Here is a 24210-nt window from a genome sequence, read left to right as displayed (position 1 = left end):
AAACATCCCCGTGCCCCATGATAATCTTTTTCAATGTATTTTAAACTTCGCGTCATGTTGTTAGTTATTTTTAGTCGCGGTCACATGATCGCGCAGCCAACGCCCAACGGGTCGCGTCCAGCTAAATCCCAAATTGAAAATCTACTGAGCGGGTTAAGAGAAAAAGATGAGTTAGTTTTTTTTTTTAAACTACCGCACTGTTAGCATCGGAAATCATTTTTAAAGCGCTGGGCAGAAAAATTATCTTATAGGTTCTTCTCCGAAGTTAAAATGAAAGTCGTGTCATTTCCGTGCATGAATGATTTTTAAAACACGAAGCGCCATGATCACAAGGACTCGTATTTCAAATCTACTCGAAAGAAAGTACTCACCGCGTTGAAGCGAAAAGCATCTCTTTCTAAAGACATTTCAAAGCGCCGGACAGCTAAAACATTTGTTTCTCGTTTTTAATTTTTATAGAACTTTCGCTCCGAAAAATCCCGTTGCAGACTTTTGAATATTTATTTTCAAAGTTCTGTGTAATATTTTCCAAGGTTTGCAGGTCCACGGCGATAAAAGCTGCTTCTTCGGAACTGCCGCATCATTTGAATCGAGAGAGGTCTCTTTGGAAGGCATTTTCAAAGCGCTGGGCAGAATAATTATCTTCTATGTGTTCCGGGACTGGTCAAAAAGTCTTGGGAGAGGAGGGGGGATTGCGCCGGAGTAGAGAGGGGGTGGGTCATCAGTTTTTTAGCCGTTGGTACGGCGTGGGTTGTTCAATTTTCAGCTACTCATGGGGGTGGGCATCCTATTTTATGACAAATATTCAAAGTCTTGAACCACTGGAACAGTTGGCCAGACATTTAATTTTAATTTTGTACGCTTCAAGATCATCAAGCCGTTTTTGTTATTGTGTAAAAACAAAAAACTCTCAGTCCTCTTTTGTTTCTTTACATACCACATTTTCAAGTCCTTTGGTCCACTCCTCTTACTTTTTGGCCAGTCCCTTATCCTAAGTTTACTTCGAAAATTAGCCTTGTCATTTCTCTGCATGACTGATTCACATGAGGCGCTATGGGTGCTGACAGGAATTGCATTCTAAGCCGCTCAAGAAGTAGGGAAAAAACACTCAACTACGTCTCGTGTTTTCCCCTACACTTCTTTCGTGCTCTACCGCTTCCTAAGTGCTTTACAACAGAACAGAGCACAGTCGAGGCTTCTTTATTTGTTAAATACTGTCATGTGTCACCCTCTCTAAATAAAGTTGATTGATTGATTGATTGATTGATTGATTGATTGATTGATTGATTGATTGAGGCACTCTAAGAATGATACTAAAGACCATTAAGGAAAAATGCCTAGGAACGCCTCCGAAAACATGTTCATTAATCAACATGTGATACGGGCTCACCCTGGGCTCCCCGGCAAGTAACAAAGCCTAATATGATAATTGTTAGTGCAGAGTGAACTACATACTAGGATGGTTTGTGGGGCTGACGTCCGCTAAATAACTAAGGGAATAACGCACTAAGGTGTAATTTGTGATGTTTAATTATTTCATATCAACTAATTAATTAATTAGTCTTGAGGCAATTAAATGGTTAAGGATTGGTAGGTGCCTGTGTGCACTTTATAAAAACGTGTAATGCCTGGCTTGCTCTGTAGTAAAGCTGTATATTTGTTTTTGGAAAACCTCTCGCTTTCCTGGTGGTTCTATTTTCTTTAGAACAAAACCATTTTTGTAAATGCATGCGTAGATTAGTTAGCGTGTCTACTATATATTAGATTTCATTCGAGATCACATGACACAAACGTGTTGTGGTAGAACCCAACATGTAAGACGCATACGCTCTAGCGTCGTTAGCTTGATACCCTCTGTTTTAATCCCCAAAGCCACGTGGGCTTTTACAGGTTATGTGATATGACCGAGGACAGCAGTGATTTTTCGGGTAACGTCACCTCTCCCTTTTTAGTGCAAAGAACGCTACTGTGACGGCGTATCTTTCAGAATTACCCCCAGCTCGGTTCAACAAATATCATCTGCTGTTATCAAACTACACTTGTGTGTTTGCCAGGATTCAAATTAAGAATGGAAACGTTTTACTTCTCCCTAGCAGTTTGCTTATTTTTCTTTTAATTTTCTTCGTGAAAGAGACGAAAAAGTTCATACCCAACCGAAACTTTCCTGGTTTAGTGGCATTAAAACTTGTCAAACTGTAAATTTGTGACAAAACAAACTAGGAAAGTGTTCAAATATTGCTGCAGACTCTGTGGCACGTAATGAAAGCGCAATTTAATTTAATCACTCTCTGAAGGGTCTCGTTCACCGATGTAGCATATAATCTTCGTTCCTCTTCCATTCTGTTATAAGATATTTGACTTTCCCCCATTTATCTCCAGCAGTTAAAGAAAAGCACATGTTCCATGTGTTTTTGCGAAAATAAGCGCTTCATGTTACATACCTTTGCGAGGAAAACGAAAATATGAAAATACAGACGTTGGACTGAAAAGTAAAATTGTCACCTTTGCTACTTCAACGTATTACTAAATTTGAAATGAACCAAAATCGACGCAAATACCAGAGCAAAATTTGGAAGCTGTCTTTGCAAACAATAATTTTAAGATATTGTTGATTGTGTCTTATCAAGGTGTCTGTCCGTTCGTATTCTGCAAGGGGAAAAGCTCTTGGTACCAAGGTAAATACGAACCATGAGTGAGCCGGGTAGGGATGAGGACCTGTGTGACTACTATGCCTGAGCTAAATATTAAACTCTGCACTATCTGAAATTGTCTGACAAGTTTGATCATTTCGTTAGGAATATACGGTAGAGACATCAGTCTTGATGGAAAAGCTGACAACGTGCTTTGAAAGGGAATCAAGTCGACTGTCTGGATTAGCAAAGAAACAAGCTGGACGTAGGGCGGCATAGAATTTCAGCCAATCAAAACCTGCTGTCATTAATATGGCAACAAAGATCCGAAAAAAGGCACACGAATGCAAGTATTGTGGCCAGTTGTTTGACCATTTATCGGCTTAAAGGACCACGAACTAACTCCCACAGTAGTGAAGCCGTATTCATGCCAGCATTGTAAAAAGTGCTTTAGTCGGTCATCAGATTGCAAGACACATGAACGAACTCACACAGGAGAGAAACCGTATACATGCAAGTTTTGTGAAAAGTGCTTTAGCCGGTCGTCACATTGCAACCAACATGAACGAACTCACACTGGAGAGAAGACGTATTTATGCAAGCATTGTAATAACGGCTTTAGCCAATTAGCAAGTTGCAAGTAACATGCACCCATTGTAAAAAGTGCTTTAACAACTCATCACATTGCAAGCAACATGAGCGAACTCAAACTGGAGTGAAGCCGCATTCCTGCACGCATTCTAAAAAGTGCTTTAACAACTCATCCCATTGCAAGCAACATGAACGAACTCACACTGAAGTGAAGCCGCATTCATGCACGCATTGTAAAAAGTGCTTTAACAACTCATCCCATTGCAAGCAACATGAACGAACTCACACTGGAGTGAAGCCGCATTCATGCAGGCATCGTAAAAAGTGCTTTAACAACTCATCCCATTGCAAGCAACATGAACGAACTCACACTGGATTGAAGGCGTATTCATGCACGCATTGTAAAAAGTGCTTTAACAACTCATCCCATTGCAAGCAACATGAACGAACTCACACTGGAGTGAAGCCGCATTCATGCAGGCATTGTAAAAAGTGCTTTAACAACTTATCCCATTGCAAGCAACATGAACGAACTCATACTGGAGTGAAGCTGCATTCATGCAGACATTGTAAAAAGTGCTTTAACAACTTATCGTATTGCAAGCAACATGGACGAACTCACACTGCAGTGAAGCCGTATTCATGCACGCATTACAAAAAGTGCTTTAACAACTCATAGCATTGCAAGCAACATGAACGAACTCACACTGGATTGAAGGCGTATTCATGCACGCATTGTAAAAAGTGCTTTAACAACTCATCCCATTGCAAGCAACATGAACGAACTCTCACTGGAGTGAAGCCGTGTTCATGCACGCATTGTAAAAAGTGCTTTACCTACTCATGAAATTGCAAGGAACATGAACGATCTTACACAAGAGTTAATGAAATATATCTATAGAGGTCAATGCGCAGCTTTGTTTTCCGCATGGCAAAATCACGTACAAATGGAGCAACATGCGATCACACATGCTGCACATGGCTTGACTTTGGGGCCACCTGGCTCTGAAGTTTTTAGATTGTTGGTCACCAGCACAAGTATTCTATTTGTCTAATTTTTGTAGCCCTTTAGGCTATACCGTATATACTTCAACATTCACATTTTTGGTGGTCAAAACCTTTTAATAGATTGAGAGCGTATTCGCTTGTAATAGTTTCCTGTTTTCGCAGGATATGTTTGTTCTCGAGTTCCAGGTGCTGTGCACACTATAACGGGTTTTTAATCACTGTAGTCATTCATATGTATGCGGATTCGAAAGTGACGGCTGTATTGGGTAATAGCATTTTTGAGCGTTTTGATGTGGATTACAAAAACGCTGCGGAAATGGTGGAGTGGATACGAAGAGTTTGACGAGTTTGTGAGAACGTATTGTTTTTAAAACGTAGTAGGGTCGACAGAGCGTCCAATTTAATTCGTCTTGGTGTCCGCGTTCACCTTGGCTCAGCCAGAGAGGTTTTTAGTAAAATCACTTCATTAAATAATTTGAAGCTTAAAGTGCCGATGAAGTAAAAAATAATTTCTGCTGATTTGAAAGGCTTTCCAAAGTAAAGAAGAATGGCGTTTTCCTTTCTGGAATATCTTTTTTCGTTTTAGAGATATTCACGTTTTTGTATTATAAGTGATGACGTCATAGGTGGTTCCACTAAAACAGTTCAACACTCAATCAAGAATATCTCTAGAAATATTAAAGCAGTGTTCTTGAAACTTGGCACCAGAAATGTATATCACAAAAGAAACAAAATGACACCCGTTGTGCCGTTGCCATGACAACAGTCATGCCCCTGGTCCTGTTTCAATTAAAACGAACATTACCAGATTTTATCTTAAAAAAGGATCATCTACTCCCAACAATCTAATGGGGAGAGTTAAGATAATATGGAAATCAAGTGTGTTCCGAGCAAGACCCTCTGTCCCTTTTTGAAGGGTCGCAAATTGGCATATTTGGTTTTTCACAGAAAGAGACTGGAGCCAAACGTGTTGCCATGGCAACAACACAGAAAGTGTCATTCTCTTTCTTTTGTGATGCACATTTGTGGTGCCAAGTTTGAAGAACACTGCTCCAATATTCCTAGAGATATTCTTGATTCAGTGTTTTACTGTTCAAGTGGAACCACCTATGACGTCATCAATTTCCTCATTTGCATAATCCAAAAACGTAAATATCTCTAAAACGAAAAAAGAAAAAAAGCGAAACGCCATTCTTTTTTACTTTGAAAAGCCTTTCAAATAAGCAGCAATTATTTTTTACTTCATAGGCACTTTAAATCCTTTCAAATCTCCTCCAGCAAATAAACTACTGGTTTGGCAGTATCAGTTCACATTTTTGCTCTCTCTACAAGGATTCTGAAATATTATGTAAGTGGGAAACTACTGTTGTTCTAATCCGCACCGAAGACAAAAATCAAAGGTGGTTATTTGCAGTTAGCTCCCATAGTAGGAGTATTCCACAAATACCGACAGGCCTACTCGGCCCGTCTCGCCTTGCCTCGCCTCGTTTCGTCAAGCAGCCCTGCCAGTATTTGCCAAATACTCCTACTACTTAAGGGCGCCGCGCCAAGCCCACTTCGACACGCCATAGCCCATTGAACAATTGGCCTACCTTGGTATCAGAGATGTATGTCACATGTCACAAGAAAAAGTTTGTTAAGACTGGGCGAAAAAAGGCGCACCCCAAACAGCCGGCGCTTCTTGACTTTCAGGATGAGATTGTTGTTGAGGTGTATGTCACATGCGAGGGGCTGGAAGAGGGGATGGGAAACGAAAAGAAAGGCAGCAGGTTTATCAGATGGACCTTTGACATGAGGTTGGGCACAAATAACACGCCTTCTGCCATGGCAAAGTTGAGGCAATGCTTTCACTCGGCATTCTATATTCGTTATATCTATGTGTATGTAATAGTAGAAACCAAAACAGATTTGAAAATGGTTTATTATAAACAGCGAAAGGGCTCGCCTTGGATAAACAGCTTTGCTGAAACGGAAAAATTGGTGAATGGTGAGGAAAACCAGCGGTTAAACCCTGACAATATCGAGCGGCCAAATACCAAATGGACGTTTGTTGAGCTTTCCAACATCCAAGTGAAGGTCGTGCTCGACAGGCAGCCAATGTTAGGCACAGGGCCGTATCCAGACTAGCTGCGCAACCTTGCTCACGGCCACCAAATGGTAGCACTGGGTACGTTTGATGACAACTTGTGTCTGTGGTGCTGCATTGCTGTGTATCAGGGGGCGTGCGTCGATCGGTGCACAAAAGCGGCAAGAGAGCTAGCGCAGTGTTTCTTAAACTCAAAACAGCACCAAACGATATCTCAAAAACTTCTCGATGAATTGGACAAGGTTGAGACAAACCTCAATCAAGGGAAACAGTTGTCAGCTTGGCTTGGCATCAGAGTATATTAGCCAGAGCGCCAGGAAAACGGAGAAATTTTGTGGCATCTGAGAAGAAACCCTTCAGACAAGCTGCACGCAAGGGAGAACAGTGATCGATTGCCCCAACAAGAGAGCCGAAGCCCCGCAGAAGGGTTATGAGAGAGTTTTCTACAGCAAACCTGCGGCCAGAGGCTGGACCTTGGCTTCATCGGTCCGCTGGCTAGAGCAAGCAAGCAAGCAGCTGGGGCGGCATATTTCCCACACATTATGCGGCCATGGCAGTGAGCGGTGGATTGAGGGGACACCGGTTGACGGTTATGACCCAAAAACAAAGACGTTGTTCCAATACCGTGACTGTCATTGGTACGGCTACCGGCGCTGTTTTCCAAACAGCCAGGAACAAATTGTCAATCACGGCCAAACCCGAAAACCACTTCCTTACAAAAGCAGCAAGGATGCACGCCTTGAGAGAAGCCAGATACGGCGTCATCGAGAAATGAGAGTACGACCAAAAAACACACGAGGCCCTGCCAATCCAAGAAAGGCGAGCCTATCCGCACACGGTCTTGTATGATTTTGAATCGTACTTCAACAAAGTGCAGAAAAAGGAGGTCACAGATGCGCTCAGGTATGAAAACGTGAGCATTGGCGACGGGCTGGAATGCGTGCCCACGCGCGTCTGCGATGCAAACAAAAAAGAGCTCATCAAGAGGTTCGTGGCAGAGCTAGAGGCGTGGGGCAGACATCCGAACCCAGGTCAGAGCAGAATTCATGCCGGAAGACAGTGCCCTGTTGCCAGGAAAGGTGCGCAGGCGGATGGCAGAATGGTGTGACCAAGCGCCAGTGCTCGGTTTTAACTGCAGGCATTATGACCTGATCCTAATCAAAGAACATTTTGTCAAGCTGCTGGCCGACATGACAGCCAAGGTGCAGGTGCTGAAAAAGGCGAATACAATGATGTTCATGAAGACCAGCGGCTTTCGCTTTGTAGACATCATCAACTACCTCAGGCCGGGCACCAGCTACGAAAGTGGATAAAAGCCATGCTGATCTGAAATCATGCATGCCGATTGGCTGAGATATTACATTGACCGTGATGTGGCGCCGGGGTTAGAAGCCTTGGAAAAGATGCGTGCATTCTACACAGCCAAAGGCATCGACATCTTCAAAGACACGGTCAGCCTGCCAAGGGTGAGCTTGCATTACCTCCTGAGAGGCACGATAGAGCATGGCACTCAACTGTACAGCCCGTGTAAAGAAGCTTATGGAATGTTGAAAGACGCCGTGGTAGGTGGGCAAAGCCTGGTCTTCATGTAATATCATGAAGCTGGCGTGACGCGCGTCAGACCACACTGGTACACGCGCCCGCGAGACTGTGAGCGCATTATCGGCTACGACGCCAACGCGCCCTATCTGTGGACAATGTGGAGAGACATATCCTCGGGAAAGGAAAAGGTTGTGCCTTACGACTATCCGCTGATCTTTACAGAATGCTTGAAAGCCGGAAAGTGGTTTGGATTCGCGCAAGTAGACATTGAAATCCCAAAAAAGCTGTGGATGAAGTTTGAACATGAAAGATTACATGGCGCAAAAGCTGCTGCTATATGGCTCGCTATTACGCTGGTACATAGCCCATGGGGCGGTCATCACATCTGTGCACAGCACGATCGACTATCAGGCAACGAAGATCTTCACCTGGCTCGTGGAGTAGGTGACGGAGGCATGCTGCACCAAAGATGTAGACAGGAGCAAGGCTCTGCTGGCCGAGGTGTTTAAGCTGCTCGGCAACAGCGCGTACGGCAAGCTCATCAAAGTGCTAGAGCGTTGGGTAGCATAATAGTATTTAGTAATAACTTAAGCCTATATGTTTTGTATATACATGCAGCTTTCAATGCATCCAACAACAAACAATATCGTAAACAAAATAATTCGACTTACACGGAAGCCGGCTAACATTGACCACATTTGTTCCACGTTTCCTTCCTTGACCAGTTTGTTGATTATTATGGCTGCTGGATTCCGATCGACTTGTTGCTTTTTTTCCTTCCCCTAGTACAATACCATGAAGCAGGGCCTCTGCGAATTCACTACTGGATTTATCCGTAAATCCTAGATTTCTTTTACGTTCGTTCCACAACTTTCGCGTAGAAATTGTAAGCCATGCAACACGGTGACTTTCTTTACGCAGCGGATGTCCTGTTTGGACGCTTCACGTTCGTAAATGGCAAAGGAAAACTACCAAATATACGCAGAGTACAAACTATAAATTCTAAAAAAACATCGAGGAGGCATCTACAGCAGCCTGTCTCTGCGGATTGCAATGATACAGTCTGATGATTGAACACAATCGGGAAATACGTCTTATCTGTATTACAGAAAATGCCGCCAGTGCAGTGCTCGTCCGCAATGCATTTTGGTTGAGTGTGGTCCTTTAAAGCTTGTGCATCATTTCTTATGCTCTCATTTTTTCATTTCTTTTGTAAGTGAGGGGTTCAGCTGTTCTTTACCTGTCCTATCTCGTGTGAACAAGGTATAAAATTTTTTGCCAATGCCCAACATTTTGACTTGTAGTCGGCCGGTCATGGTGTAAGAAGATTCCAGATATGTTGCGCTTGCCTCAGGAAACACCCTCATTAAAGCTTCCCACAAGCTTTGGCTTTCAGATTGCACGCCTAACAAAGGGGTTTCTTCATACAAAGGAGTAAAGTCATCAGGCAGCCAGGTCTTCTCGTGTTGGCTAGTTTGCATTTCTTTGCCATCGTAGGGAGTGGACGCCAAGCCCGGCAAAAAGAACTGCGTTTTATTATTGACCTCTTGTTCATCATCGTCATCATCATCATCGTGGTCAAGCCGATGGCCAAGGACAGAATCCTCGTAACCAAAATCGCCGATGCCGCCTTCTGCCATTTTTGCTCTTCAAGTATATTTCAATAATGCTTTTAAATTAGAAAATAATCTCAGTTTGTTATACTTGCTTCGACAAGTCGAAGCAGTTTGAAGAAGAAATGTCTGTGCCAGAGAACCTTCCCCCAAATCACACCAAAAAGACCTTACGTGCCATGAAGGCCCCACGTGCAGTCAAGCGCATCACCTTTGAAAGCACTGAAGCCAGCCCCGGCAATACGCTGCATGTTTTAGTACCTAAGCTGCATGAAAATGAGGTTTTGTTGCCTGGCTCGCTCTCGCTGCACTTTGACATAGACCCTTCTGATGGCCACGACAACAACTTCCTTGTTCAGAACGTCACACGGGCACTGGTTGACCAGACGGTTGTGAAGTTTGCAGGCATTGTCCTACAAGGAACGGTTGATTATGAAATCTTCAAAATCTTCGAAGACCTGTTCCTTTCGCAGGAACAGCACAACAACATGTTGCTTGAGGGGATCCAAAGCGAAGACTAATGCAAGATACCCTCAAATGCAGGCGACAAAACCTCGGGAGTCGCCGCCGAAAACGCGCTGACCACCATCTGCGGGACCAAATACCGCATCAGGCTGGACCATGAGATCTTGTCCGACCACGGCGTTTTCTACCCTTGGGCGCTTTACAGTGACCTCATGTTCGAAGTCACGCTTGCGCTGACTTCGCAGGTGGTCAAAGGCTCGGATCCAACCAAGCGAAAATACAAGCTGACCAACATCCAGCTAGAGTACGAAATGATCCACAGCCTGCCACTGGCAGACGAGACGTGCAGCATGTACACAAGTGGCAAGCAGTTTGGTTAAGATCATGTGTTACACCATAAACTGATACCCTTCAAAAGACACTGACACGCAGCTGAACATCAAAGTTAACGCCCAAAGCAGGTCGATAAAAGCCCTCCTGCTGTTCATGGAACCGTACACCTCGGGCACGTGGGATTCCGTAAAATACATCTTGCCCCACCTGACCGAAGTCGGTGTCACGGTCAATGGCTCTCCCAACATGCTGTAAAACAACGGCATCGAAAGTAATGACATGTGGGAAGAGGCCAGCTGCATCTTTGTGAAAAAAATAAAACTGAACACATGAATCTGAAAAAGTTCTACATGGACAATAAGTTCGGGGTTCTGATCGATCTGCGCTCTATGGCAGACCACACAATGCATGGCAACAGCACGCGCCTGGTGAACACCACCAGTGGAATCCAGCTGGAGCTGCAGTGGTCTGGCACCGGCTCGGCCAATGTGGACTGCCACGTCTTCGTGATCTCTTACTCCCAGTTTAACATGGTCAGCCAGCTAGATTCTGTGCAGTTTTGAATCCTGCTCATATGGACCCTGGCAACATCCCCTTCAACGCGCTCATCGTGGGGCCTACCAACTCAGGGAAAACGCAGTTCTTCATGAACCAGCTCTGCAGCCCTTTTTGTGGCAGGTCTGATTACATCGTGCTCATCTGCCCGACGTTTGCTTATAACAAGACACTTCACTGCTTTGCTGAGAGACCCGTGGTTGTATGTCATCATCAGCACGAAGTGGAACTTTGGCTAAAAGAGGCGAGCTTGTATTTTGAAGGCACAAACACGCTGATAGTCCTTGATGACTGTGTGGTCTCCAAAGACGCAAAAGGGCGGACTGGTGAGCTTGTCAAGCTTGGCTTCTCTGCGTGCCCCACGAACATCAGCGTGCGGGTGCTGGCTCGGCAGCTCTCCAGCATTGTGAAGCCTTTCTGTGAAAATGTGGCAGCGCTCGTGCTGTTTTACAACCCTTCAACCAAGACCACGAAGGCCATCTTTGAAGAATATGCGGGCGAGCTTTTCCAAGATGGCCTCAAGCAGCAGATTGCAAGATTGCAAGGCCGCAACCCATGATGCAGACAGGTATCCACTTAAATGGTGTTGATGAAGTTGTTGAGCAAACTGCTGAATTGGTCAGCATTGGCTAGCAATTCCTCAATTAGTTATTTTTTGTTCACTAAAGTAATGGCAGATTCACTCAAACTGCAGCTGCAGCCTCACCGCAGCCGCAGGTGACTTCAAAAATACCAACCACCAAGCCACAGCCGGTGAAAAACCCCAAGCGGGTGGCTGCGGGCAAAACCATTGCTGAGAAAACAAGACAGGTGCGCGAAGTACAGAAAAAAAGCTGTGGCTGAAGCTGCTGTCATCATTGCAAATAATAGGCTTACTGCGGCCTCACCCAGACTCGAAGAGTCACGCGAAGAGTCATGTGAAGCTCCAAGCGAAGCTAGAAAAAACGTTCTCACAACTCAATGGCTCAGTGTCATCAGCATTCTAGCTTCAATCATTGGACCTACGACAAACGCGAAGAGATAAAAAAGTTTTCAGCACCAGTCCACAGCCAGCCCCTCCTCCTTCGATGCAAGCAAGTGTTGACACAAATGAAATGCCCCCGGCTGGGCAAGGCAGCAGCCAATTCAAAGAAAAGGCCTCCGCCCTATGGATTGAAAAATCAATTAAACTTTTCTCTCATTCATTAAAAATGAAACCAAAAGTTGACGTCCAACAGGCTTTTATCAGCACTGCTACCTTTTTTTGGAATAGGGCTGCTTTGGATTAACTTCAACAAAAAAGTTTTCAAAACTGTCCGCCATCTTATTTCTGTGCTGTTCACTTCGGAAGAAGAGGTTTTACCGCAGCCTGCAGCAGATTCCTGATTTCTTCCACATGAGGCTGGCCATTGTTTTTTTATTTTAAAAAATAAAAAATGCGCCATATATGTTCGAAGAACAGATGTCTGAAAACAAGCTCGTCAAAACGTTTTTGGATGTGGCCGTTCGTACTGGCTTAGCCACCGGCATCGGCTGGATTGCGAAAAAGGTGGTGAAAGAGAACTTCACTGCTGACCCGAGCAGCAGCAGCATGAACTATGCAAAATTCACAGCTCTCCTGGCGGGCAGTGTCGCGGTAAAAGAGTACCTCGAAGACAAAAAGATTCTTCTGACCTCTGTGTAACGAACAACAATTAAAAATATGTGTTTTTAATGATGGCTAGCATTGTGATGATGGTCGGAGGTGCTATTCTTAATGCCGCTACTTTCACTGGCGGGAACTATCTTGCCAAATATTTGTCTGGTGACAGCAGAGAAAGAAAAAGTGGCACAAGAAAGCCCTTAAAGATTATCAGGCCACTATGGCCAGATACATGTGTGAGTGCACGAAGCTTCTTGGTTGGATTCAAACCCACAGAGAAATCAAACAACAAGCGAAGCAGAACTTCACGAACACCGATTACGCATGTAAACTCTATAACCTGGCCCACCTAGAGAAGCAAATCACACCACCCAAAGAACCTCAATTCGTTGACTTTTATCAACCCAGTGAGCAGCACAAGCAAGGCGAGTTGCTTTTTGTGGGCGGCAGCGCGCTCACTCTCGGCTACGCGGCTTTTCCTCTTCTTTGAAAATGCTTGTATTTTAAAACGGCACTACTGGTGTTACAATATGGACACTGAAAAGCAGCTCGCAAAAGTCTACTACAGCCTCATGGGCTACTGGAAAGGCATTGCTGCCTTCAAAAAATTAGCGGATGCTGCATCCACTAGTGAAGAAACCACCAAGCAGTGGCTCATCAAACAGGCTCTCTGACAGATCTATCTCCCCGTGCTGCGCTACATTCCTTGTCCCAAATTCAACGTAGCGACGCCTAACACGGTCCACCAAGTGGACCTTCTTTTTCTGCCTCACAACAAGCTCCCGCACGGTGCAAAATTTACAAATATGCACTGGCCGTTGTTGACGTTGCCAGCCGCTACAAAAAAAAACCAAGCCTCTGACCTCGAAAGACTCTGCTGAGGTTGCAAAAGCTTTCCAGTCAATTTACAGGCACAGCCCTTTGGCTTGGCTGCACATGCTGCAGGTCAATCCTGGGCGCAAGTTCATGGGAAGCGTGACCAAAGAAATGGAAAACCACACAACCTATATCTGCTGTGGGCATGCTGAAATTCACTGAGACCAAGCCATCGATGAGCATTTCAACCGCACGCTGGCCGAGCGCTTGTTCGGCTATCAGTATGCCGTGGAAATGCTACTGCCTTCTGGCCAGTGGTCAACCGCATGGGTCACAAGGCTCCCCGACGTTGTTGCCGCTCTGAACAAAGAAGTCACTCGCCTGACTGGCAAAAAGCCGGCTGATGCTATCAAAGAGAAGTCTGTCACCTCCCAACCCTCCACTCCTTATTCAAGGTCTGTTGGTGTGAATGAAAAAAAGCTTCCCTCCAACGTGAATGCTCACTTTCTCTACCAGCCCGGTGAGCTAGAAGGGGGGTTTCAAAGAGCCACAGACCCGGTCCACAACCACAACCTTGAAAGGGCTGTGACCCAGCCTGATGAGCCTGTTTAATATTATTTGCATGATAGCCCTATGCTGAGGTTTGTACATGGCAAGCTTTTGGTTGTCCCGCCAAACACACAGCTTCTGCCTGCTTATGCCATGCGGAATTCAATCGGCTCTGTGTGGATCCCGTCTGGCAGCAACCAGCGTTTGTCATAATACGTTGGGTAGCATAATATTTGCCTATTGATTCATCATTCTTCATCAGATAAGAGACCTTTATTTGAGTCAACTCCTCTGCCAAAGACACGTTCACAAGCAAGGCACACTCTTGCTGAAAGGTATGTTAGTGTTTTAAAATGTATATTCTTTGCATATATTGGAAATCTATTACCCATAAGTTTAATTTTTTCCTTTCAGTCTGTGCAGTTTTTGTGTGATGGTATTACTTTTGCACTTCATTCTGCCTTTTATGAGAGTTTCAGGTGGTCATAAGAAAATGTGACAATTTTTCTGCCTGATCCTATTTTTTCAAGTCTAAAACAAGCATGCAATATTTGCCCTTTATGGTAGTAAGAATAATAGTCTTTAAATAGTTCTCCACCTTCATATTTTATTAGTACTATTGAGGGTAATGTCACTGGCTCCACAGTAGCTAGTCCTCAAGTGAATGACTCGAGGCAAACCTCCATGTGGAACCTTACCACCTCCTGGGAAAAGGCAGCCACCATAAATCCTTCGTTTGCTTCACTGAAGCGAAATCCTTTCAAGGACAGCCCTCTGTCAGAATCTGAGCACTCTGAAACTACCTGTAGTATTGACGATGAAAGGTGTGTATTCATACATATTTTTGTCAATAATATTTAATTGTCTCCTTTGTTTACAACATCTACAGTATATCAATTGAATACATGCAGGTGAGCCCACTGTTTGTGCACGCCATTTTTGACAAAAGCTTAGAAAGGCAAGTCACAGAATGGTGCACAAAGGAAGTAGGCTTGACCTTGTAAGGTGTATGAAGCACTAGTGCAGGGTTGTCAGCAAGATTTCTGTATAACCTTGCACTTAATTGTAAAGCTGCGGACATTTTTGAGGCCCACATTCTATTCATGACTATGCAAAGGATAGTACAAAATCTTACCAGCTTGTCTATTTATTTGTGACTTCTGGAAAATACCTCGTGCTACTTTTCCTTAAGTAACTTCATGGGCCTTTACAGTATTCTGTTGTCATGATTCTTCTATTGATTTTAGTGAAATAATTTGTGACTTTTTCTGTCATTTTCATCAGTTCATGTGAAAGTGGACGATAACTACATCAGAGAGGAGGACCCTTCACTTGTGTCATTCAGCCAGCCTTTGTAAGTTCAGCATATGGTACATTCATTGACCAAAGCTGGGATGTAAACAAGCTTCATTTTGTAGCTAAGTACATGTATTATACATCTTTGAAAAGGGGAAGTGATGCATTTGACATTTAGCCCTAATAATTTATCATAAGTTGCAATTGATTATTTAACAGTTGATTGAAGTTTGCATTCTTGTCTAGAACAGTGCATGTAAAATTATGCATACGGTACAGATTTTACATGTGGCTGCTGTTGCAGTGTTGGCTAATCTGCTGAAGCAATGAAATGTTTAGAATAGTGTCAAATATGAACATGTCAGCAGTGATATAATTTTTTCTATTTTCAGCCCAGAGAAAGACCAAAGCACTGACCTAAGTGTGACTTTGAGTACAATTTTGAGCAGTTACTTGGACAGTGAGGAGGAGGAGGAGGAGGAGGAGGAAGAGGATCCAAATTGTCATTACATCAACTTAGAGACACACTCTACATTCAGTGATAAAGACCTCTGTCTCAACCATGGTGAAGCTGAAGCAAATGGATTTGTAGTAGCTACAGCTGTTGAACCTGAAATAATACTTCAGCTGCATAGTATTCAATCATCTAGCTCCAACCCTGTTATAGCCACAGCTGGTGAACCTGAAGTACAGCCTCAGCAGCAGATTGTTCAATCTTGTACCTCCACTCGTGGTATTCCAGATGCTGCTGTTACAACTGATGAAAACACTCCTCAGAATAATATGGAAATGCTTCAGAAAAAAGTAGATGATGTTATGAAAGAGGTGTGCAACATGGACAGTGATCTTGATGAATTTTTGTCACATTTTCATACGGGGAGAATTGTTTCTGAGGTGCAGGAGATTCTCAATTTATTTGAGAGAAACTGTCAAATTAAGGGTTGTGTTGGACAGTGTTCTGTGGTCAATACATAATCTGAAGGGGGTGTATTGATTGTTAGCTGGAAATGTACTGAGGGACATAATGGCATGTGGGAGTCTTCTGCTGTGCTTGGTGTTAAAAGAGGCCAAAAGGTCTATTCAGCTACAGTTCTTCTTGCTGCCTCAATTGGTGTCTCAGGGAACGACTTTGATAAGCTAAGCATGCTTATGAAGTTTTTGAATGTGCGGTTTTTGTCAGAAAGTACATTTTCTCGAATTCAGACGATGTGTGTGACCCCAGTTGTAAAGGAACTGTGGGAAGCAATGAAAGAGAAGATGCGGGAGGTCTTTAAAGGTGAAGAGTTGGCTTTGGCTGGTGATGGGAGAAATGATTCACCAGGGCACAGTGCTAAGTATTGTGTTTATACCATAATGGAGCACTACTTACATCTGATTGCGAGCAATTCTGATTCAGAGCAATTGTGATTGTGACTGTGAGCAATTCTGATTCAGAGCAAAATCCAAGCCATCTTGAGGATCTATTCCACTCTTTGGACATGTGGCACGTCATGTAAATTGACTGCCAAACTGAGTGCTGTGAGTACTGCAAACTTATGATACAATAGTATATGAAGCTGATAACAGCTTATAATGGCCTTCCCTTAAATAGTTATATATGTATATATATTTATACCATGCCATAGAAAATATAGCCAATCATATCACATTGACTCAAACATTGCATGCTACTTATTATGTGGAATTCTTATTGTAGGCTGCTAAAGTGCGAGGGTGCGATGGTATAAGTCAGTGGATTGAACCCATTAGGAACCACTTTTGGCACTGTGCAGAGCAGTGTGATGGCGATGAAGAAACCCTCAGGGTAAGTGTCGAGTATATTCAATGTCTCCCTGAATGTACTTATTAGAGAAAACACTGACATACTTCCATCCGAGCAAAAGATAGTACTTTTCCTTGTATAGGAAATGGTAGCATTTTATATCCAGGTATAAATTGTTACAAATCTTAATGGTTAATAATTTGATTTGCATGTTTAAAAGTTCAAACCAAAGACAAATTTAAACTACAACATGCACATCTACATGTGAACAAGTGGGTAGACTGTGACTGTTTTTTTTTTTACAGTTTTTTAGCTATATGCTGTTTGGTTTTGTTTAGGACATGTGGCTCGGTGTCATACATCATGTGTGTGGGGAGCATGAGTGGGTTGAAGGAGAATGCTCACATGGTCCCCTTGTTTCAACTGAAGAGGGGAAGACCTTCCTTGAAATGGACTCAAAGTCACACAAGGCTGTACATGACATTGTTATGGATCGTGCTCGGCTCAAAACATTGGCATTTTATGTGAAATTTAGGTAAGTAAAGAAATTGTAGGGGGCTAAGCGCTGGTATAAGGTCCCAGTGGGGTTAGCAAGGGTCACCAATGCTCTCCCCGTAAATGCTGAGAAATGCCTTTCCGTCTAATATAGGCTCTGCCAGCGAAGTCATATGTCGCACGTCCTCGTTTTCGTAGCCGCTGGTAATGCTAGCAGTAGCTAGCAGCTGAGCGACAGTGGCAAAAGGCGAGTGTTCGGCACCTTCAAATAACCGGAATCTGTGACTAAAGGAAGGAAAACCCCGACAGAAAAACCCTGGCCCTCCAGGTTGGGGGTTGGGCGTGAGGCCAATCACCTCACCCCATAAAACATTGTGATTACGGAAACTGGAATGTCGAGGTATACAGGCTACAATGGGTGTAGTACAACGACATGCCGGACCCCAGACGATGCCTTTATTAGCTGGGTCGACGGAAGTATGACGACTATGGGTGAAAGCCGAAAGGGGGCCCATTCTCCGAACAGCTCGTTGGCAAACCCCAAAACTAAAGTAAAGGTGGGATGTTGGAATGTGAGAACTATGTTCTCGGTAGGAAAAACAGCCCAGATCACAGCTGAGATGACTCGTTATGGCATTGGTATATTAGGGATAAGTGAATGCAGGTGGTCGGGATTTGGACGTTTGAAAGCACGAACAGGCGAAACCATCATATACTCAGGCAGGGACGACGATGTACATCAGAGTGTGGTCGCAATAATCATGTCAAAGAAAGTCGCCCAGTGCTTAGACAGCTGGAGACCGATAAGTGACCGCATCGTAGAAGCTCGCTTCTTCTCACGCTTCATCAAGACAACAGTCATCCAGGTCTATGCCCCAACCGAGGCAGATGATGATGTGAAGGACGACTTCTATGAACAGTTACAAAAGATCGTGGATGAAGTGCCGAGGCACGACATGCTCTTGGTCATAGGCGACTGGAATGCAAAAGTGGGTGACCAACAACTTGGAGAGGAAGGCATTGTAGGAAAGTTTGGTTTGACAGGGGAGAGGAGCGACAAAGGGGAGCGTTTTGTGTCTTTCTGTGCACTGAACAATCTTGCTATTGCATCGACTATGTTCCCGCACAAAGAAATACACAGATACACGTGGACTTCACCAAATGGCCAATATCACAACCAGATCGATCACGTGGCCGTTAGATCCAATTTTAAACGATCAGTACAGGATGTAAGGGTGTACAGGGGTGCAGACTGTGCAAGTGACCACAGCCTTGTGATTGCTAAGACACTGCTTAAGCTTAACAGAACAGGCAGGAGAGCAGTACAAGTCAGAAGATACGAGACCGGTAAGCTGAATGTTCCTGAAATTAGGAAGCAATTTCAGTTGGAACTAAAGAACAGGTTCATCTGTTTACTGCTAGAAGATGATTGTGACGTAAATACTGGACAGGAAGAGGAGGGCGAAGTAGCACGTGATAACGAAGTAGAGAAAAAGCTCGAAAAAGATCAAAGACACTTACTGTGAGACGGCCAAGGATGTGCTAGGCTACAGAACAAGGAAAAATAAGAGCTGGATCAGCCCAGAAAGCTGGAAGGGAATTGAAGAAAGGAAACAGCTAAAGCAAAAGTTAGCCGGCACAAGGTCGGAACGTCTTAGGGCAAGGCTGCAGCAGGAATACAGGAAGAAAGATCTAGAAGTGAAGAAAAGTTTGAGAAAGGATAAGAGAGAGTGGGCTAACAATATAGCACAAGAGGCAGATGAAAGATGTGTACGATGCTACAAGAAGGCTGTGCTGCGAGCCACCAAAGAAAATTGACATGGTAAGGAACAAGGAAGGCAATTTGTTGACAAAAGAAGAGGAAGTGCAACAAAGATGGAAAGAGCACTTTGCTGAAATACTGAATAGGCCCAACCCAGAACGCGAGGCCGAAGTGATTAGCAACATGGAAGTTATAGAAGAGATACCATCAGGCCCCATAACTAAAGCCGAGATCAGGAGCGCCATCATTAGCATGAAAGCAGGCAAAGCATCTGGCATAGACTGCGTGACAGTTGAACTGCTCAAGGCTGACATTACAACGACAGTCGACGTACTTCACGACCTTTTCCGTGAGATATGGGTCAGTGAGATTGTCCCCGCAGATTGGAGGAAGGGTCTCATTGTCAAGATTGCCAAAAAAGGGGATCTCACCAAGTGTGGAAACTGGCGGGGAATTACTCTGATGTCTGTTGCTGCAAAAGTGATGGGCAAGGTATTGATCAGAAGAATATCGGGTGGTGTTGACGCAAAGCTACGGAAGGAGCAAGCTGGTTTCAGGAAAGGAAGGAGTACGACAGAGCAGACATTCGTTCTCAGGAACATCGTAGAGCAAGCAGTGGAATGGAACTCCAGCTTATATGTATGCTTTGTCGACTACGAAAAGGCTTTTGACAGCGTTCACAGGAAAACCTTGTGGAAGATCATGGAGAGTTATGGGATACCGTCGAAGCTTGCCAGAATGGTCAACGTAATGTATGATGACAGCCAATGTGCGGTTGTTGACGGTACAGGTCAAACGGACTGGTTTGATGTGAAGTCCGGCGTAAAGCAGGGGTGTAACATGTCAGGGTTTCTGTTCTTACTCGTGATCGACTGGATCATGAGAAGAACAGTAACGGGCGCTAACACTGGCATTAAATGGAAATTGTGGTCCAAGTTAGACGACTTGGACTTTGCTGATGACATTGCTCTTACATCCAGTACGAAATGTCAAATCCAACAGAAAGTGAAAAATCTCAGCACTAACAGCAAGAAAACTGGTTTGAAGATCAACTCTGAAAAGACAAAACTCCTCAGACTGAACACGACCAGCAATGAGAATGTTCAGGTTGACGAACACGATATTGAAGATGTAGAGAGTTTTGTGTACTTGGGTGCATACATCAGCAAGTCAGGTGGCACAGAAGAAGACATCAAAGCAAGGCTAGAGAAAGCAAGGGCTGCATATAGTAAGTTAGATAAGATCTGGAAGAACAGTCAATTTACCTACAAGACTAAGATCAAAATTTTCAAAGCTAATGTCATCTCGGTGTTGCTGTATGGTTGTGAATGCTGGCGAATGACCAAAACAGATGAGAAAAACTGGATGCGTTCTTACATAAGAGCCATCGTCGGATATTAAAGATCTACTGGCCAATGCGGATAACAAACGAGGAGATTAGAGCAAGAGCAGGAATGGAGACAATAAGCAAGCCAGTGGCAAAGAGGAGATGGACGTGGCTGGGTCACGTCCTCAGAATGGATCACCACTCACATCCACGAATTGTTCTCACATGGGTACCTGAAGGCAAACGGAAACGGGGTCGACCGCGCGAGACTTGGAGAAGGACTGTCGAAAGGGAGCTGGAAAAGGAAGGTTTAAGAACATGGGCAGCAGTAGCATCGACTGCGGAGGACAGAACAGCCTGGAGGCAGAGAGCTTACGACCCAATTCTCCACTTGGAGAATGGATAAATGATGATGAAAGAAATTGTAATTAAAATTAACAATTCTTGGCATTTCTGTGACTCAAACTCAAATCAGTGTAAAGACTGATTTACAGTAGTGAATAAATAATTAGCATGAACAAAAAGTTTTGTTGGTACTAACAATTTATTCACTAGTGTGTGCATTGAACTGACAACAAGGACACAAAAGTACATTGTCTTTATCCCAGGCAAGACTTTAGATTCTAAACAAACTTGTTAGTAACAGTAACTTTTGTACTTATTGTTCTACTCATTGTTTGCTTAGGCATACCAGTAAACTCGAAAGTTTCAATTCCATGATGCTGAAGTATGCTTCGAAGAGGATAGCATTTAGGTAAGCTGGCTCATTTAAAATATACATGTACATGTACATTTGTCCGCACTCCTAATGTTTTCCTTCAATAGGGTTGGCATCTTTCATGGCAAAATTGGTGAATTTGTTTTAACATTTTTTCTTTCCTGGGTAGTAGAAAGTGTGGTAAATAACCAGCAAATGTTGTTATGTTCTGGAGTGTGAAACCTGTGCCAGCAAAAGAGTCAGAAACTACAAGTGTAGAAGTCACAGACCATAGTAACTTATTTTTGAATATATTAGTGAAGATCAGTTCCAACAATCCTTGTACCCCGTGTTTATCTATCATAGAAAGAACTGATAGCAATGATTTTGATTACTTTTTTCACATTTCTCATCAGTGAATTTTATCACTCTTTCACACTGCAGCTACATGTATGTTTTTATAACAACGATTCTTCTGGCAGCATTGGATCACAATGTTCATTTATTCTGAACTGGTTTGGAAGACTCCAAGGGCCAGGCCCAGTACAAAAAAACCTACAGTAAGAGGTCCAAGAATTGGAGGGTGGATCCAGTAAAAGAACCCAAGAAGTACCCACACTGGGCAGTGATGGCAGCTAAAATCCTTAAGAAGAGGGCTTCTGGCACTGAAACAATTGTCAGACATAAAACATTTCTGCCAAATCACCCAAAGAGAATGGCAGCCACTATTGCTATGAAAGAGGCCCCTTGCACAGCAGAATTAGTTCAGGCTAGACTATCCCGTTTCAGTAGAAGAGGTATCAAGGATTCTCCAAAGTGAAATTTTCTTTGCTTCAAAATGACTTTGTTCAGTGCGGGGAAACCGCAAAAAAAATGCAGGAATAAAATTAATCCTAATATTGTTGTACACATCTTGAATTTAATACATGAAGCTCTCACTTACTATTGAATTTGACACCAGACTTTAATCTAACAATCTTTCTTATTGTTAAAACTCCTGAATATAAGGGCTTCAGAAGAACTATTGCTGTTCAGTGTGTTCTGAATCTCATATATTCCCCATCAGGAGCAGGATGTGTTTGTCTCACTAGTCTAACAACACAAGATGGGCAAACTCTACGATTGCCTTTGCCCAACTTTCCATATTTCCAAAGGATGTATTGCCTGTATGCAGCCTTAGGATAGCTGTTCATTTCAAAGTCAGCATTTTCTGCTCTTATGTCACACCGTGCCCTGATAGCTATACTGAGGACTTCCCTGTCCAAAACAACATTCCTGAACATCTCGTATGAGGTTACACATGACCTCTTACCACAGCATTTGTTCTCTTCTTCGCTGGCCATATCAACACAGACATTGCAGACACACCAGTCTGGTGAGCCATCTTCACCCATTGGTCTGTCAGGTTCGGGGTTCTCGCTATTCACCAGCTGCCTTGCATATTCAAGACATCCTCGCCCTGTGCATAACACTTCAAGCAGAAGTCTGTTGATATGATCTACGGTCAGTGACTCAATGAAAACCTGATAAGTAAAAAAAGTTCTTTAGACCTGACAAATGCATCTCTGGTGTGAAGTCCAAAGCAGATAATTTATGTGGTCAGGGGTTTGTATGCTGCGATAGTTTAGGCTTGTGCTACGAATTCATTTTTGTTTTACCTTTATTGTATTGAGAGATTTTTGAGCAACTGGTGCTCGAACAGAAATAAAATGAAATGAAGGTGGTATTTATAATAAGGGAATTATAACTTGAGGATAAAAGTTTTCGTTCAACAAGGAAAGACCTCAGAGAAATTATAAACGACAGCAAGAAGATAAAATATTATAAAGGGGATTGAATTTTAAGACGCGATACGAAATGTTTCCGGCATAAAACCGTAAATTAGAAGAGGTGTATTAAAAACTATTAAACTTGACTATGAAACTGGTGCAAGGACAGTAGGAATATAAGTACAATATTAGGATTTTCATCACAACTTTGACAACACTAGCTACACCAGTACACTGGAATTATGGCACACGTTTTACCTGGGCTAACTGGTGCCTTTCGAATGCACTGCTAGGGCGTTGATTTGTTGCAGTATTAGGCAGTTTAAGAAAACCACGACGGCAACAGCAACTGGAACGTCGCTAAACAAAAGGTTTAATGAGCAGAACAATGGCTGTGCACGTGCGTTGTAATTCTTGGTACACGTCTTTGCCGTCCACTGCAAAACAACAACGTAAAATGACCAAATTCTGCGTTGCCTGGAGAACGCGAACGACAACGGTTAATTTTTTAAATTTATTTTCCGAATTTAACGCTGTTCCATATTCAGTTTCGAGGTAATTTGGACAGTGAGAAACAAACTAAATGACTTTAGGGTGTCGCAAGATTAAGGTAAATTATAAGTTCATTTTTTAACCGACGTTGTCCTCGGCGTCGCGGTCGTGGTTTCTTAAACTCCCTATTGCCTGGAGAATTGGTAGCAGACACAGATTCTTATATGTTTCTGCACGGCTTTGCAGAACTGCCACATACACAAGTCGCCGCGCACCTCAAACCAGCATCACGACAAACATCCACGAAATTTCCCACTTTTCCAGTGTTTTTGCACTGGCAAGTCTGTTCAAAATCATTAGAATAATTATGAGTGTTACATACTCATTTAGAAATATTGCCAAAATCGATGGAACTCACCACACGTGAACCTTCTCGAGAAGTTCCCGGTAACTCGGTGCTTCGATGCGAAACCGCTATACGACCTACTGGAGACCCGTAAAAGTTTATCAATCCTTCACCAACTTTACTATCCTCGCTGTCATTCGCCACATTAACGGAAGTTCCTTCGCTTTCGTCCATCTTCTAGACTTCTCTTACTTCACGCACGTGTGTATGACAAGTCGACATGTGACGAAGTAGCTCACATAGATTTTAATCTCTTCGCTGAAGATTTTCTTAAGGCTTGGCGCTGCTTGTGTGAAATCTAAGGCTGGGATTGGCAATGCTGTTTTTGGTTTTCAGGGGCGACAATTGATGGGAAAAGCCTGCCACGCCCATCAGACCAAACGCGGCTTTCATTG

The 24210-nt window shown here is 43.5% G+C and overlaps 1 protein-coding gene and 2 pseudogenes across 2 annotated transcripts; 2 read left to right on the top strand and 1 right to left on the bottom strand.

Moving 5' to 3' along the window:
* The window catches only part of LOC145465119 (uncharacterized), a 16044-nt pseudogene extending 11885 nt beyond the window's left edge, over nucleotides 1-4159 (top strand).
* Nucleotides 4160-15578: 11419 nt separating this feature from the next.
* On the top strand, nucleotides 15579-22108 carry LOC145465886 (uncharacterized; annotated as a pseudogene). The gene is made up of 5 exons (XR_014041728.1): nucleotides 15579-16623; nucleotides 16802-16909; nucleotides 17206-17402; nucleotides 21137-21205; nucleotides 21593-22108. The product of XR_014041728.1 is annotated as an uncharacterized LOC145465886 (transcript).
* Nucleotides 22109-22179: 71 nt separating this feature from the next.
* LOC145465117 (P2X purinoceptor 7-like) lies at nucleotides 22180-23989 on the bottom strand. Its single transcript, XM_081448893.1, has 2 exons — nucleotides 23828-23989; nucleotides 22180-22671 (listed from the first exon to the last, which is right to left on the bottom strand). The coding sequence occupies exons 1-2, from the start codon at nucleotides 23987-23989 to the stop codon at nucleotides 22180-22182; spliced, it is 654 nt and encodes a 217-aa protein (XP_081305019.1).
* Between the last annotated feature and the right edge of the window lie 221 nt (nucleotides 23990-24210).

This window comes from Orbicella franksi, chromosome 13 (assembly GCF_964199315.1).
Source record: "Orbicella franksi chromosome 13, jaOrbFran1.1, whole genome shotgun sequence".
In the NCBI taxonomy this organism is placed as follows: domain Eukaryota; kingdom Metazoa; phylum Cnidaria; class Anthozoa; order Scleractinia; family Merulinidae; genus Orbicella; species Orbicella franksi.
Note: the sequence above shows the minus strand (reverse complement) of the source record. Positions and strands in the feature narration are given on the sequence as shown.